The 16,228-nt window shown below is 43.9% G+C and overlaps 1 protein-coding gene across 2 annotated transcripts in view; it reads left to right on the top strand.

Annotated features, from left to right (window-relative positions):
- MYH9 (myosin heavy chain 9) overlaps window positions 1-16,228 on the top strand; it is an 81,148-nt gene that overhangs the window by 52,650 nt on the left and 12,270 nt on the right. The window contains exons 13-28 of one of the 2 annotated variants that reach the window (XM_066633414.1): window positions 571-744; window positions 2,280-2,453; window positions 3,266-3,380; window positions 3,756-3,818; window positions 5,521-5,714; window positions 6,888-7,009; window positions 7,613-7,682; window positions 9,077-9,237; window positions 9,837-9,945; window positions 10,230-10,361; window positions 10,807-11,013; window positions 11,232-11,369; window positions 13,519-13,642; window positions 14,358-14,529; window positions 15,350-15,562; window positions 15,944-16,088. In XM_066633414.1, coding sequence (XP_066489511.1) covers window positions 571-744; window positions 2,280-2,453; window positions 3,266-3,380; window positions 3,756-3,818; window positions 5,521-5,714; window positions 6,888-7,009; window positions 7,613-7,682; window positions 9,077-9,237; window positions 9,837-9,945; window positions 10,230-10,361; window positions 10,807-11,013; window positions 11,232-11,369; window positions 13,519-13,642; window positions 14,358-14,529; window positions 15,350-15,562; window positions 15,944-16,088 — 2,313 coding nt within the window. The remainder of the gene's footprint in view (window positions 1-570; window positions 745-2,279; window positions 2,454-3,265; window positions 3,381-3,755; window positions 3,819-5,520; window positions 5,715-6,887; window positions 7,010-7,612; window positions 7,683-9,076; window positions 9,238-9,836; window positions 9,946-10,229; window positions 10,362-10,806; window positions 11,014-11,231; window positions 11,370-13,518; window positions 13,643-14,357; window positions 14,530-15,349; window positions 15,563-15,943; window positions 16,089-16,228) is intronic. The other variant, XM_066633415.1, reaches the window with a different exon arrangement.

The raw sequence follows: 16,228 nt of genomic DNA, 5'->3' as shown, positions 1-16,228 counted from the left end.
TTGTTGTTCTGTAGCCTAGACTGCACATGGAAATGCTAAAATGTCTTTGGAGAGCGATACTGGATAAATTCTGCACTGTGAGTCACTGTTCTGACAGAGCAGATTTTATTCTTGTCTTGGTAGACGTACCATATAAAAATAACTTCTAAAGGGTTTTGTTGATCAAGCTTGCTCAAAATGACTTTACAAAACAGCTTTTACTTCGGAACAAAAATATTAAACTTTAATGCAATTTAAACTTTGAACTTTTTGCCCAGAAAGTAAAAACAGACAGATCTGTTGAATGGAAAGTTTCCATGGAAACATGGAAAGCTGTTAGCTAACTATTAGTATAGTTTCCTACTAAACTATTAGTAGCTATTGTGATATGCTATTCTGAGAGCTTGGAACAGACCCACAATTCAACATCATTAAGTACACAAGATGATCCTTTCCTGAAATGGGAAAGGCAATGATGGCCTGTGTTCAGTATCAGCTTTCTAACCTGTGTTTTTGGTGGGCATAGTCATAGGTAATATGTTTGGAATAGTTGCCTGGTCCTGTGTTCTAACTGTTTTTCTTCCCAAATAGTTGAACTCCTTTGAACAGCTGTGCATTAACTACACAAATGAGAAGTTGCAACAACTGTTCAACCACACCATGTTCATTCTGGAACAAGAAGAATATCAGCGGGAGGGCATAGAGTGGAACTTCATTGACTTTGGCCTGGATCTGCAGCCCTGTATTGATCTGATAGAAAAGCCAGTAAGTGATTCATGCATCCTTTTTCCTGAGTAGCAGAGTAACTACAGAAATGAGCTAAGTCAGTCTTTTGTTTAAGTAACTGTAATTGACAGGTGGAAAGGGTAAGATATAAATGTGACAGCTGAGAAACACAGTCAACTAATTAGAAAACAGTTTCTACTAAAAGTGGTCTCTAGAGAACAAGGAGCAACACATGGGGTGCTAAAAGGTTGCGGCTGCTGTTGGCTTGAATGGCCATGGGGGAAAACCTCAAGCATGCAGTCCTAAGTTCAGTTATATGGGAGTATGTTCTGTTGAATGTGCTTCAAAGCAACTGCTGTTAAAACTGCATCATAAAACACAGTGATGCTTCTGAACTTCCCAACTTCACCAGGGTTTGTTTGAGGGAGGAGAGGCTTCCTTCCTACCAAATACCATCCCCTTACCACCTGGATGAATAACAGTTGCCCACCTACCCCCTTGCTTCCCCAAACTCCTACTCAATTTGCAGTTTATAGCATAGCTGACATCACCCCAAATATGTTGGGATTAGCTGCAAACAGTGTTTGCGCTGCAGTTTTGTAGGAAGTGTGCTGAACCAAGAAAGAAGGTTGCATGGACTTGCTCTTATCAGCTACTCTGTCTCTTTGTCCAATGAGGCTTTGTCACAGAAGATCATTTTCTGCCTTGGAACCATCTCACCACCACTGTCAAGTTGTCATGCTAGTAGCCAAGTCTGGCACAATGCAGGATGGGCATGGTGGTAAGGGAGAATTGCCACTTTGCAGGCTGGTGGTTCCCAGATTCGGAGGTTTATTCAGATGTGTACCGTCAGTATACAAGTTAGTTTGGACTGATGCAGATCTTTGGGTTTACTATGATGGAACACTTTACTCTGGCAACCAATAAAACTCGGTTAGTAGTTATGCTAATTTTTGCTGCCCCATTCATGGAACTCCAAGAAGCTGCTGTGTTGCTGCCACTTGTGTTTCAACTCTCTTGTGAAGCCTTGGCACAACCCTCTAACCTAGCCTCCGTGCCTCACTGTAATTGCAAGCACATGTAATTGCAATAATTTTATTCTTCCAGTTGATTCTTGCCTTGGTTTCCTTCTGTTCCTCAGCTGTCTGATACCATGGCTTAGCTCATAAGTCTCTTAGGGCAGGGACCTCTTGTTCGTTTAAGTGCCATGAGTGTCAGTGCTGCTATATAATCTGTCCAAAGCATTTGTGTGCATGGCCTTGGGATCTGGCTTTTGTCCCTTAAATATAAACCCAAGTGTTTCTATTCTGCAGTGCTAAAGCAAAAGTTTCAAAAACTTGCCTGAGAGCTAAGCTAGCTCAAGCTGTAGACTTGCTGTACATGCTGAGTTTTGGCCAGAGACTAGTATCTCTTCCCCCCCCCCCCCCGCCCAATACACACACACACTTCAATTGGTCCTGTTCCGGATGCTGCTCTGACCTATGCCTGACTTGCAAGGAATCACACATGTCATGTTTGTACTTTATTTTCTAAATATTTTGGTAGAAGTGCTGATGCTCAAGTATTTTTCACAGGCTGGTCCCCCAGGCATACTGGCCCTGCTGGATGAAGAATGTTGGTTCCCAAAGGCTACTGATAAAAGCTTTGTTGAAAAGGTGATGCAGGAGCAAGGCACTCACCCCAAATTCCAGAAGCCAAAGCAACTGAAAGACAAAGCTGACTTCTGTATTATACATTATGCTGGCAAGGTAAGTGCTCATAGTTGCAATGTGAAGAGACCCTAGGAGAGGCTCTTGAATTTTCAAAGTAATCCAGTCTGTGCTGATCTGGGGAATTCTTCTAGAGCTGTGAAACAAGTTGCTCAGTCATCTGCCCCATAGTTGGAAAGGAAACCCTTGGTCACAAGGGGCACTTGTGTCCATAAAGTGACAGGCTCAACTCTTTATTTCTCTACAGAGGCTGAACAGACATTGCTGGCATTGGTAAGCTAGCACTTCTGAAGGCTCGGGGTAACACTCGCACTAAGCTTCAGAATGTGGCACTGTGATCTTGTATTGTCCCTTTAAACCAGGGGTCTCCAAACTTTTTGGCAAGAGGGCCGCATCAAATATCTGGCGTGGTGTGGAGGGCCAGAAAAAAATTTAAATATAAAATTTAAATAAATAAATGAGAGATGGTACTTAGATGAGTGAATAAATGAATGAATGGGCTCATTCCCTGAACCTCTCTGGCCCTCAGAACACCCTCCAGACACAATCGGAGCACAGTTCTGGTCATGTTCAGTTGAGTGGGCCAGAGGCTTTCAGGGGACAAGAGGTTGGCCGTGGGCTGGAAAGAGGCTTGCTGCGGGCCGCATCTGGGCCGGGGTTTGGAGACCCCTGCTTTAAACAAAGAACATTTGGGTTCCTTCTTCCCTCCTAACTGAGCCACAGCTAATGGTAAAGTTTGATTTTATGTAGCAGGCAGTCTGCAAGAGGCGCAAGTACTGTGCTGCTTCATCATGTGCATGCTAGCTCAAAAGCAATCTTCCATAGCCAACTGTTTGATTTTTTTTTTCTAGGTTGATTACAAAGCAGATGAGTGGCTGATGAAGAACATGGATCCTCTCAATGACAACATTGCTACTTTGTTGCACCAATCCTCTGACAAGTTTGTGTCTGAACTGTGGAAAGATGGTACATAACTGGTTTTCTTGCCCATTTTCAGAGTGGTTCAGTAGCTCCAGGCACCTTGTGCAGTGCTTGTTTCCCCTAATTGATGCTGATCAGTGTGATCTAAAACATGTGTTTGTGTCTGTGCTAACCTTTCCATATCTGATAGATGAAGTGAGAGGCTGACACCATCAGAGTATCCCAGAATTAAATTCAAACAAATGCTTCTTAGCTTCCCATATCCAATATAGGATTTGATTATCTGAAATAAAACACTGCCTCTAGCATTTTTTGTTTGTTCCAGTGCCATTAGGTATCTTGCACTCCAGATTATCTGCTTTGAGTCTTACTGTTACTATCTCTTTTGTCTTGGGTTTTTCTTTGACGTCTCTGTTGCAGAGATGCAGAACGTTCAGAGAGCCTATTTCTATCAACACTTTCCTATTCTTCATCTAGAACCAGGTGACTCAGAAACCGGGTGTTGTGTCGTGTGTAATTCCTTCTAGAGCCATGCAAGAAATGCTTCCGTTAACTCTGATCTTCCCCCTTTTCTGTTCCTGCTTGTCTGTTTCATTCAGTCCCTCTGCTTTATGCTAGTAGACCCTCTTGGACTTGGGAAAACAGATCTCTTAACAAGGTGTGATCGTACAGGTACTTCAGCAGAGTATGATGTCCTGGTCAGAAGATTCATAGGAATATCTCTCCGTTCTTAAATCTCTGCCCTTTCAAAAACAACAACAAAAAAAAACACCCATGAGAACCCATTTTGAAATCATGTCCAAAAGATGTAGTCTAAGGCCAAGGATGTCGTATGAGGAATAGTGATAGTGTGTTGTTCTAACCAGAACATCTTCTGCATAAACAGCAGCAGTTAGGCTGTCTAGTGACTTGGGTTCGAGCCATTCATTCACTCATCAAGAGGATACAGCTGATGTTCCTTTGTGAAGCTTCTATTCTGAGAAATTGCATATTCTTTCATGCTGCAGATTGCATGCATTTAGATTGAAACCATTTATCAGGCCTTTTTTAGGAGGATTTGCCGATGGGCACTATGGAAGCTGTATGAATGCCTTATGATCTCATTCAACAGCCCCACTTTGTGTCTAAACCAGTCTTGATTCCATGGAACAAAGTAATTCTGGGGGAGAAGAGGCACCCTAATTCTTGACAGTATAGTTCATTCTACCCCATGCATGCATCTTGTCTTTCAGTTCTTAATGCAGTCTTGCTTTAGGTAGGTTAAGACTATTTTTAGAGTCATTTCCACATTTTTTCACGCTGTGGCTGATATCAGAGAAGTGGTGACTGGTTTTACAAGTGTCAGTGGCTTGGTTGGTCGGCTATTTAGTCTTGTCCAATTGTAAAAGGCTCACTGGTAGTGAGCACTGGTAGTTTCTATCCCTTTTTGATACTGAACTCACTGTCCTGAATATTTCTGTAACTGAACACGCTGTTGCAAGTAAAATACGAAAATGTTTTCAATCTGGCTCATTTGACAGTGGTTTCATACACTGTAGGACCCATGGAATGTACCAGAGAGTCCTGAGTGAAGTGGTGGGATTATAGAGTGCAATAGGGATCTTTTGAACACATGCTGAGAATGGTTGACTGTGTTTATACTTCAAAATGGACTTGAAAATGGTGTTGCGTTCTGTGCTTGACCATACAGATTTTTAAAAGATGGCTCTTTCAGCAGTTGCCCTACAAAATCTTCCATTGATGGGGCCTCGGGTTGATTGCTGATGGTCATAATGTTAACGATGCCACCACTTACATCAGCTGCATGCAAGGAACAACACTGAGTTGTGTCTGCCCAGCTTTGAGAGAGAGTGCCATCATTCTCTCTGGTAAACGAAGTAAGAGAATCTTGGCTAAATCGAGCCATTGTGCCAGTTCCACTTTACTCCTTGCTGTAACATTGCTGTTTTAAACTGCCAGCTGGATCTGTCAGGCATGAGATGGATCTTAGCTCTAGTAGTCAGTGGCTGCTTTCTTCCCTTCGTTGCCCCACTAAAAATAATGAATGGGATGTCTCTATACAGATGTAGAAGAAGCAAATGGATCCTGCAAACTCCTGTTATCCCGCTCTGTTCAGATAGAAATTTATACGCTGTCCCCACAGTCTTGGTGAGGGAATCCTAACCATTTTGTGTGTTTCCTCTAGTTGACCGCATAGTTGGACTGGATCAGGTGGCTGGTATGTCGGATACTGCATTGCCTGGAGCCTTTAAGACCAGGAAGGGAATGTTCCGAACAGTGGGGCAGCTGTACAAAGAACAACTGGCCAAGCTGATGGCCACCCTTAGGAACACCAACCCCAACTTCGTCCGTTGCATCATCCCCAACCATGAAAAGAAGGTAAAACACTAACACTACTACCCCTTGCCCTGGAAGTGACTTGACTTTTATCTCTTTTGAAAAGGGTAATTTCTTACTTCAAAACTCCCATTATTTTCTTTGTGAAAACTCAGTGGCTCTTAACGCTTCATCCTTGTAGAACATTGTCACTGGTTGCCTAGTGCATGATCTTCCTGAAGGAAAATTAGTTTTGGCCATTTCCTTCCTATGAGCAAAAGCGTGTGGGGTACACCACTGTCCCAGAAATGAATTGGATTTCCCATTGGGGCAACTTGGTATGCTGGCTAAGTCTCGCGTCCCTCTACTCACACCATCTCTTTTGTGTAAGGAAAAGTATTCAGAAGGATTCCTGACTACTTGTGTCGAAAGGACAGCAGTGTGAATGATTGGCCCAAAGAGATCTCTGTAAATGGGAAGCAATAGTTCTGATGTTTAGATCTTGCCGAACCTGGGCTGTACTAAATTCTACACAGAGATTTTTAATTATTTGTAAATTGTTTTAATTATTGTTTTTAATGTTGTATTTTTAGATGTTGTAAGCTGCCTTGAGTACCCTTTGGGCATAAAGGCGGGATATAAATAAATAAAATAATAATAAATAATAATACACATGCTTACCTGGGAGTACATTCCCCTGAAATCAGTAAGACATATTCTGAGTAACTATGCATAGGACTAAACTGTAAATGCAAAGGTGCACCACAAGATTCAGTTGTGTGTTTCTGTTTAACGGGATGTGGTGCATGGTGTGGCTTGTGATGCATTCTGCCAAATACCATTTTTCTTTGGATTAATTTTGTAAACACCATAAAATCTCTCCAGTGTAATTGGTTACCTCTAACAAACAAAACATGTCACGTTTTACAATTTCTGAATGAGAATATGAATGTAAAGGTCTCTGCTCTTGCTTGTGTTAGATTGGAGTAGCTGAGGGAAAAATACTCAACAGCAACCCTTTCCCTGCTTTATGGTAGCCCTAAATTGGGTCTGGTGCTGGAATTCTTTTGGGGGCATGAAACCTACTTGATACATGAGGGGGGGGTGGTTTTATTATGCAACAACTTGCAGTGTTTGGACACGCATTTGGGAACAGGAAAAATTTTGATTTGAAAATAAGCATGGAAAGAATAGCATGTGAACATGTTTCCTGTCATATCTGTATTTTCTCCTCAGGCTGGGAAACTGGATCCACACCTTGTCTTGGATCAGCTCCGTTGCAATGGGGTACTGGAGGGAATCCGTATCTGCAGGCAAGGCTTTCCCAACAGAGTTGTCTTCCAGGAGTTCAGGCAGAGGTAAGCCTGGGCAATGTTTTTCAGTCGGTGTGCTTAGCGTGTGGTTAAAATGTTCTTTAAGGTTTCTGCATGTAGTGTAAGGAATCGTGTGCTGCAGTCAGCAATTTGTCTTCTGAATTAGATGCTGAGTGTTAAAGACCACATAATGTGGGATTTCTTCTTGTAGTAGTTGGACGAAGAGGTTTCCCATAGACCTTAAACAGCAAGCAGTGTTGCTAGTGAGCCACTTCTGAGGATGGAGGAGAGTATGGCCCAGGTTCCCATCTCTAAAAGTGGTCTGCTGGGAAATCCACCCCTTGTGTTGAGTGTCAGCCTAGTAGTCATTGTGGCAATGAATGATTTAGTTGCTTGAAAGTATGAGCCAAGTAAGTACAGCCTTTAGGACAGATTGCTTGGTAGTCTGTAGTCAAAGGCAACAACTCCTATATTGAGTCCTCCCAAATTTCCAATAAAAAACTCAACAGTAAAGAACTTTATTGCAGAGCTATCTACTCCTGGAATAAAATGTTTGTTAAAATGAATTGGTAATATACCCCTTTATTTCTTGCTGTACTCTAGCACTTTGTGAAAATGGTTTATAAACTAATTTTTTTTTCCTTCCAGATACGAGATCCTAACTCCAAATGCCATTCCCAAAGGGTTCATGGATGGGAAGCAAGCCTGTGTGCTGATGGTATTATTATTATTATTATTATTATTAACAGTATTTATATACCGCTTTTCAACTAAAAGTTCACAAAGCGGTTTACAGAGAAAAGTCCCTATTTCTGTAGCTGACGTCATAAGGGGGAAGGACTCTGAATCTGAAGTGGTCTATCTAGTGTTCTAGAAAGCCAACATCTGTTGCTATCTGTTAATGGACCTGGTCCTCAACGTTGGAGGGTTGACACTGCTACATGTTTGCAGCAGTGCCCTAAGTGTGCTGTGAGGCTGGAATTGTGTCCAAGTTTCCCCACTTACTCTTGCCATGTATTTATGAGTATGGAGTAAAATACATGTGTGCGTTTGGAACCATTGGCATAAGTGGAGTAAAATTGAAGACAAATTCTTTGATAACAGCTACACCCAGAATACACATTTTAAAGGTAAACCTTAAGTACCCATGTAGGCATGTATCTGTAGTGGAACACTGGCTTCTGTAGCCATTAATTGCTTTGTGATCATCTGTATAATGGCAAGTCCATGTCAAATCTATGGAGATATTATGCTGAAGTGGGGTCTTCTTCCCACTTGCTTCAATAGATGAGGCTTATACAAGTTAGATCTAGAATCTTTGCCCCTATGAAAGGAAACTGTCTTCCAGTGTCACCTACCTGCTCCCTAGTGACAGGTTTCCTGAGGAACAATGACTCCCATCTTCAGATTTACTTGAATTCTTCTCTTGAGCAAGACCTGAATTTTTTCTCCCCACACAAGCTGGATTGGAGCTCTCCCATGAGGAATGCTTCAGGGTAGAACTTCCCTGCTATTGAAAATCCTTTGTCTGGCACCTCACAGCTTTAAAACAGTCAAGTAGTGAGGGGTGTTAGAGCTGATTTTGACCTGAAGTTTATTGAAAAGTCACAAAGTGTGGGCAGACAGAGGATGGGTGACCTTGCTTAACAGGGTGACTGCATCCAACTGAGAATCCAACTGCATCCAACTGAGAATACTAGGCCTAAGCTTGGAGGGCTCATTAGTGGTGGCTGCCTAGTCTACTCTTAACTGGGTGGCCATTTTAGGGCAGTTGATTGTGGCTTGTGTGATGGTGACAACTGCAACACATGGAAGTGCCTCAGGTAAGCTGAGGGTCAACTGCCCCATGTTGTCACTTGTTGAAGGAGTCGTTCTACATGCTGAGTTCACTGAGAGTTCTTTGGCTAGGCTATAATAGATGAGGTTTAATTCCCAAAGACAGATGCAAATGTATTTTAGGCTGTTGATAACTATTCACCTTTTTGTAGTCCTGTTCTGCTCTCATGGTTTTCTTACTTGTCTCCAGTGGGGTACATGGGTAGTGTAAAGAGATGAATCCTGCTGCATTTTTCAGTAAATGACAATGAAATATTTTCTTCTCTGCTGTTTTAGATCAAGGCTTTGGAACTAGACCCAAACCTCTATCGCATTGGACAGAGCAAAGTGTTTTTCCGAGCAGGTGTTCTTGCCCACCTTGAAGAAGAAAGAGACTTGAAAATCACAGATGTCATTATTGGGTTCCAAGCATGCTGTAGAGGCTACTTGGCTAGAAAGTATGTGAAGATGAATGTGTAATCCTTGCTTGTTAACCATCATGTGCAGTCCAGTGTTTCTGAATTGGCCTTGCATTTGAAAGGTCAAGCTGGCTTTTATGCAGACTTAATTTACTGTTGAGAGAAGGTTGAGCGAGGAAATGCATAGTACACGCTGGGTAGAATAGCTGTACCCCAGAATGCTGACCTTTCTAAAATAATCTTCTCTCATTTTAAAGCAGCAGCCCCACAATAAAATGCTGTCATGCACATTTTAAAATTATAGGCTCTATTGCAGCAGTTAGTACAGGTGCAGGGATAAAGCAATGTAACAGGGCAAATATGCAGGTGGCAGTTGTGCCATGAGCTAGTAGAAACATGACCAAGTTGAGATGGGAAACTGGGGGGAGGAGGGTTTTTTTCTGCACAAGCTGGTAGGGGAAGCTGTTTTTTCACAAAATGGTGGGCATTGACAAAGGGAAGAACTGGATTTTAGGTGAGCAAGGAATAGTATGGTGGAAAAATCAAATGAGGCCATAAACATTTACTGACTGTATCACAGACTTTGTGTTGGTGTCCAGTTTTTCTAACTTCTCGCCATTTTGTTCTTCCCACCATAGGGCTTTTGCCAAGCGCCAGCAGCAACTGACAGCAATGAAGGTGCTGCAGAGAAATTGTGCTGCCTACCTGAAGCTTCGCAACTGGCAGTGGTGGAGACTGTTTACTAAGGTACTGAGCAGGAGAAGGATTCAGTGGTTGGTACTCAAGCTTCAGCTTTGAACAAAGCCTGTGATCTCCCCATAAGACAGTGTATTCTCCCAGTTTCATGTTTGTAGCTCCTTGCCAAGGAGTTCTTCTCTTGCCAGATACCAAGGTGACTCTGGATGGAAATGCTCTTGGACATCATGGCTTTGGCCCCATACAGAGTATCATCAGTCAAATATTCCACCAGCAGAATACTGATTAGTGGATAATGTGCATATTAATTTGCTGCTGAAATTGGCTTCCTGCAGGTGAAGCCCTTGCTGCAAGTGAGCAGGCAAGAGGAGGAGATGCTGGCCAAGGAAGAAGAACTGGTGAAGGTCAAGGAAAAGCAGTTGGCTGCAGAAAACAGATTGATGGAAATGGAGAGTTTCCAGACACAGGTAAATGAACAGTTACCTTAAGAACAATTGGATGATCAGCTTTTCCCTGATTCATACATACCTTGGAAAGTACTAGAGTTGTGACTAATTTTATAGTAGTACTTGGTAAATCTTGCACTGAATGGCTATTTGAAGTGCATGTTTCACACACAGTTCTCCTGTGCTGCATGCTTTTGAGACTGTGGTCGGGGAGCAGATTCCCTTTGCTATGGTAATTAGTGGCTTTTGTTGGTGGGGAGGAACTAAACCTCATAACAGTGTTGCTTTTGTAATGAAATATCCTCAGGCTCCATTTTGTATTGGTCAGCACATATTTATCCTGTGATCATGGCTTCTCTCTTTGATATTAGCTGTTAGTAAGAGGCACAGTTTTATGGGTGATCCACCTTTAGCTTAAAAAAAACACCCCTAAAACGGATCTTAAAGTCATGGACCTTCTGTACAGATGATGGCCGAGAAGATGCAGCTGCAAGAGCAGTTACAAGCAGAGATAGAACTCTGTGCTGAGGCTGAGGAGATCAGAGCCCGTCTCACAGCAAAGAAACAGGAACTTGAAGAGATCTGTCATGATTTGGAGGCCAGAGTGGAGGAGGAGGAGGAACGGTGTCAGCACCTACAAACGGAGAAAAAGAAAATGCAGCAGAACATTCAGGTAATTTGGGTAACAGGAAGGGTCTTGCAATAATGGTTGAACCCGGTGACTGATACAGCCCAGTTGTGTTCTAGTCCCATTCAAAGCATGCCTTAGCTGTCACTCTGTATAGGCCGTTCAAAAAGGCGTCATGACTCTTGTAAAAAGAAATTTGGTTGGAGTGAAGGTCTGGTCTTTTGGCTACTGAATGCCGTGTCCTTCTCTTATTATTTGCTCAGGAACTTGAAGAGCAGTTGGAGGAAGAAGAAAGTGCCAGGCAAAAGCTACAGCTGGAGAAAGTGACCACCGAAGCAAAGCTGAAGAAACTGGAGGAAGATCTGATAGTTTTTGAAGATCAGAACTGCAAGTTGGCCAAGGTAAGGCAGAAATAATGCTTCTGAATGGAGGGAGGAAAAATTATCTCCATCACAGCATCCTGTTGGACAGGAGGGACTGCTTGCTACTGTCTACCTTTTGTAAGTGCCAGTATTCAGAGGCTGTGACTGTGCATGAAGAACTTGACTTTTCCATCTGGTTCTGTCACTTTTTGGCTCAGTGGACAGATACAGGCATGCCCCTGTATCTGCAGGGGTTCCGTTCTGGAGGCCCCCCCATGGTTAACTGTGGATATGGGTAAACTCCGCCCCAGCTCCCCTCTCTTCCGGAGGGTCCTGAGCCCAGCAGAGGCTGCACACATCTGTCCATGGCCAATGCCAGGCTCAGACTGAGCCTTAGAAGTAAAAACCCGACACTTCCGGTTTTATGAAAAAACCAGAAGTGCCAGTCTGAGCCTGGCAGAGGCCATGGACGGGTGCATGTGGCTTCTGCTGGGCTCAGAGAAACCTCCAGAAGTGAGGGAAGCAGAGCACCCCTCGGCTCTAGAGAGGGTGCATGGACCTGATCTGTGGATAAGTGAATTTGTGGATTTTGAGTTCCCCGTATTTTTTAAAACAACCCTTTGGAAGAGTACAGGTAGAGCCTCGTTATTCATGAGGGTTCCGTTCCTGGAACCCACGCGAATTCCAAATTTTGTGTGAAACCAAGTCACGTGAAATTTGGGCTCCACCAAGCTCTGAACACGACTGGAGCCTTCCTCCGGTCATGTCCAGAACTATTCTGAAGCCCGTGGCAGCTGTGTGCAATCTCCACGGGCCTCAAAATTGCATCCAGAGGTCCTAGAAGGGCAAACTGAAAGTACCCTTTTAAGACCTCCAGAGGCCTTTCTGAGGCCCGTGGAGGCTGCGTGCAGCCTCTGTGGGCCCCATAAAGGCCTCAGAGGCCAGTTCTTCAGAGGTGACTGGAGCTGTGCTCCGGTTGCCTCCAGAGGCTCTTCTGAGGCCCGTGGAGATTGCAAGCAGCTGCCACAGGCCTTGGAAGGGCCTCTGGAGGTCCTAGAGAGGCACTTCCAGTTCTGGGCCTGTGCAGGCCGTGTGCAGCCTCCACAGGTGGAGCCAAGTCTGGCTCCATGCAGGTCCTGGGGACCCGTGTTGAGTCAGATTTGCAATTAAAAATATTGCAAATAAAGAGGCTCCACCTGCATATGTATTTTTTTTCCCTGCACATGTTGCTTCATAGAGCCCAAGTTCAGTCTTGATTAACCTGTTTGTCAGAATGAGCTAATTCAAATAGAACTGACTAAAGAATTGCTTTTTAGTTTTGTATTACAAAACCGATATTACAGGGCTATTCTTGGAGTGCCTAGGAGTCAATGGCTAAAAGGAGACTAATCAAATTTCTGTGAGTTTCGGGCTCCACTAGCTCCATACACCCGCTAGCCCTTGCAGATTAACTTGTGCTGTCTAGTTTTCTGTTCCTGATGCAAGAACTGTAGTTTTCTTGGGCCATAAACACATAGGATAATGTCTTGCCTAAATTTTCTATCTTGGTTACTATTCAACCCCGTACTAGGAAGATCTTTCTAGTAAATCACCAGAGGTGGTGTGGGGGAACACAATTATTTTCCTGAGCTTGCCTTAATTCCTTGTGGAAATGATGCTGCTGCTAGAGCAAAAGGGCCTACACTCTAGTCAAAAAGTGTGTAACTTTCTACAGAGTTCTGGAGAAACTAGGGGAGTTTGAGGTGAGGCTGTTGCTTAGTGGTAGAAGGCATGCTTTGCATGCAGGAGGTCTCGGGTTCAATTCCTGGCACCTGGCTTCTCCAGGTAGGGCAAATCCTGGAGAACTGACTTATGTAAGGCAGCTTCCTATGTCCTACAGATGGTCAGCAGAACCATCGTATTCACTTGAGTCGGCATCCAGTAACTCCTGTAGGATATATGCGTCTAAATGGTGTGTTCATCATGAGGATTTTGTGATTTTGTTTGCTATCCCGCTATGCATTGCATCATTAGCACTTTTTAACCTCATGGCGCCCTGTAAGCATTTTGTATGAAAATCTAGGATGTACCTCCATGATCTTCACAGAAACATCTGCCTGATACTAAAGAGTCACAAGAGTCACTAAAGGAGGCTAATGTGGCTGTGAATATTTTTAACAGTTGTGTGCATTCCTTTCTGTTTGTTCAGGAGAAGAAGCTATTGGAAGACAGGATTGCAGAATTCACCACCAACTTAACTGAGGAAGAAGAGAAATCAAAGAGTTTAGCTAAGCTCAAGAACAAGCATGAGGCCATGATAACAGAGCTGGAAGGTAGGGAAAGAGCCTAGGAGGGGTTGGTTTTTGACCTGTTTCTCCATCCCTCGATATTTCTCGCCTCATGTACAGAGTCTATTTACATCTCTGCCTGTATTGGATTTGGGGTCCTGAGGGGTTAATAACACTGGAGCTGTAGAGGCTTTGTATGAGAGGTATTGATCAGTCTGCTAGCCCGTTCAGTGGCTGGATGGCTGACGGCTATCCATTTTGTCATCTGAGTCTTGGTATGAAGAAAAACAATCTCTCAACAGACCAATGGAGAAAGGAAACTGGTTCCATTTCTCTCCCTGCTATGGGGCTATTTCTGCTGTCCTGTATTCAGCGTTCCCTGAATGCTCGGGTTTGTGCTGCTGGTTCTAAAAGATACTTGGTGACTTTCCTAATAATGCTGCTGTAAATGGGTGCCTCTTAATTGGACCTGCCTATTTCAAATTGAGGGCAGCTTCAGCGCTGTGCTCAGGGTGCCTGTGGTGGGAGTGTTCCATGGCTTTAAGATAGTACAGTTTGCCCTTAGCTGGACAGTTTCGTGGAGGGGAATGGAAGCTAGAGTTTATTTTTCCCCCCTTCAAACACCAGTCTCTGACATGGGTATCTGAAGTGGGAGTTGCTTGTGCAGCCCATCCCTGTTGCCCTGTCTAGAAGCAGGTTCAAGTAAAGTGTCTCAAAGCAGCAAGTTGCCCTTCTGATCCAGTTCTTCATTCTCCTCCAGAGCGACTGCGCCGGGAAGAGAAGCAGCGGCAGGAGTTGGAGAAGACTCGGAGGAAGCTTGAAGGAGACTCTACAGATCTTCACGATCAAATCGCTGAGCTTCAGGCTCAAATAGCAGAGCTCAAAATGCAGTTGGCCAAGAAAGAGGAGGAGCTGCAAGCGGCTTTGGCTCGGTGAGACTTTGCTTTTGGGGATTAAGTTGCCTTAAGTGGGGTGGGGGGGAGGAGCTATCCTGAGATCACATGAGATGGTTGCAGAAGGAAAGGCTGTGTTAGAGTTGCTGCTAATTTCTGTTTTGTAAAGTAGCAAAGGAGACACTAGAAGAAGACAAAACTTTAAATGAAATCTGCTGCACAGATTCAGTCTGCCTGACTTCCATGAGATTAGGAGGCACCAGTAAAGGGAAATAGCTGGTTTGTATTGTGGACCCTGAGCTTTTCTGCAGTATAGTAAGCCAGGGCTTCCCAGTCTACTGCATCCTGTGATGTCCCCACACACGTGCAACGTGAGGCTCCAGGAAGTGACTGGTGATTACATAATTGCTAGTTACTTCCAGGTTCCGAGACTGTGGGTTGCCACAAATGAAGGTAATATGATCTGGGCAGGCATGCAGGCCTTTCCTAGCATGCGTAAACCGTACACAGGCACTCAGCCCCCTGAGCTGAGCCTCCTACTGCCATTTGTAGCGTCCTGCATGATCTTGCTGCCAGCCAGTTGGCAGCCTGCGACACCCCAGGGCGTTGGGACACAGTTTGGAAGCCCCTATGTTAAAGTGTTACCTGCAACTTTAATCTCTTCAGCTAACTGACCTCCTCTTTGATCTGTAAAGCTGCAATAAAGTTTCAGTAGAACCCCTCTGCAAATATAGTTGAATCCTGACATGGAGCATTACCATCTGCTAGTAGTCTTTCTACTAGTAGAAAGTAGTAGATGACAATTTGTAGTTCGTGTGGCTGTCTGTCTGATGTGACTTATGTCTCTTGATTCATGTAGGGTCGAAGAGGAGGCTGCTCAAAAGAACATGGCTCTGAAGAAGATCCGTGAGCTGGAGTCTCAGATAACGGAATTGCAGGAAGATCTGGAGTCTGAGCGGGCATCCAGAAACAAAGCAGAAAAACAGAAGAGGGATCTGGGTGAAGAGCTTGAGGCTCTGAAGACAGAGCTAGAAGATACTCTTGACTCCACTGCTGCACAGCAGGAACTCAGGTAATTGACATTGGGTACCTACAATAGGCCAGACCAATTTTGCCTTTCATAAAGGTAGAAGGCTTAGAGAACCAATCTGTTAAGGCTGTAGGCTCTCTAATACCATAAACTGTTCTTGTCCTGCCATGTGTGGTGAGATTCTCTACTTCTGTACTAGGTGGGTGGGAGAGAACAAAGGAAAAAAACTAGATCTTTTTCAGACATGCTTTTTAAAATTCCCTGGACAGTTGTACTAGTTTTCTGTTGTTAACTATCCTGAAATCTTGTGTAGATTTGTTCTTGAGTTTGCTCTCTGACTTTGAGTCCTGAGTTGCTGGCAGCCTTGAATGCATATTGCTTGAGCTTGCCAACTGTCATGTCAAAAATGTGACTCTTTATCAGGTCAAAACGTGAGCAAGAAGTGACTCTTCTGAAGAAGACTCTGGATGAGGAGGCAAAAACCCATGAGGCGCAGATCCAAGAGATGAGACAGAAACACTCTCAGGCTGTGGAAGAGCTAGCAGAGCAGCTGGAGCAAACCAAACGGGTATGTGAGCTACTGAGAAGGTGTAGCACCACATGAAGGCACTCTCCAAGAACATCACCTCATGATGATGTTTCATTCCTCCATAAAACATGCTCTTGAAACATGACTGACTTCCTACAGCATTCAGAAATGATGTGCTG

Source organism: Tiliqua scincoides, chromosome 7, assembly GCF_035046505.1.
Source record: "Tiliqua scincoides isolate rTilSci1 chromosome 7, rTilSci1.hap2, whole genome shotgun sequence".
NCBI lineage: Eukaryota > Metazoa > Chordata > Lepidosauria > Squamata > Scincidae > Tiliqua > Tiliqua scincoides.
Note: the sequence above shows the minus strand (reverse complement) of the source record. Positions and strands in the feature narration are given on the sequence as shown.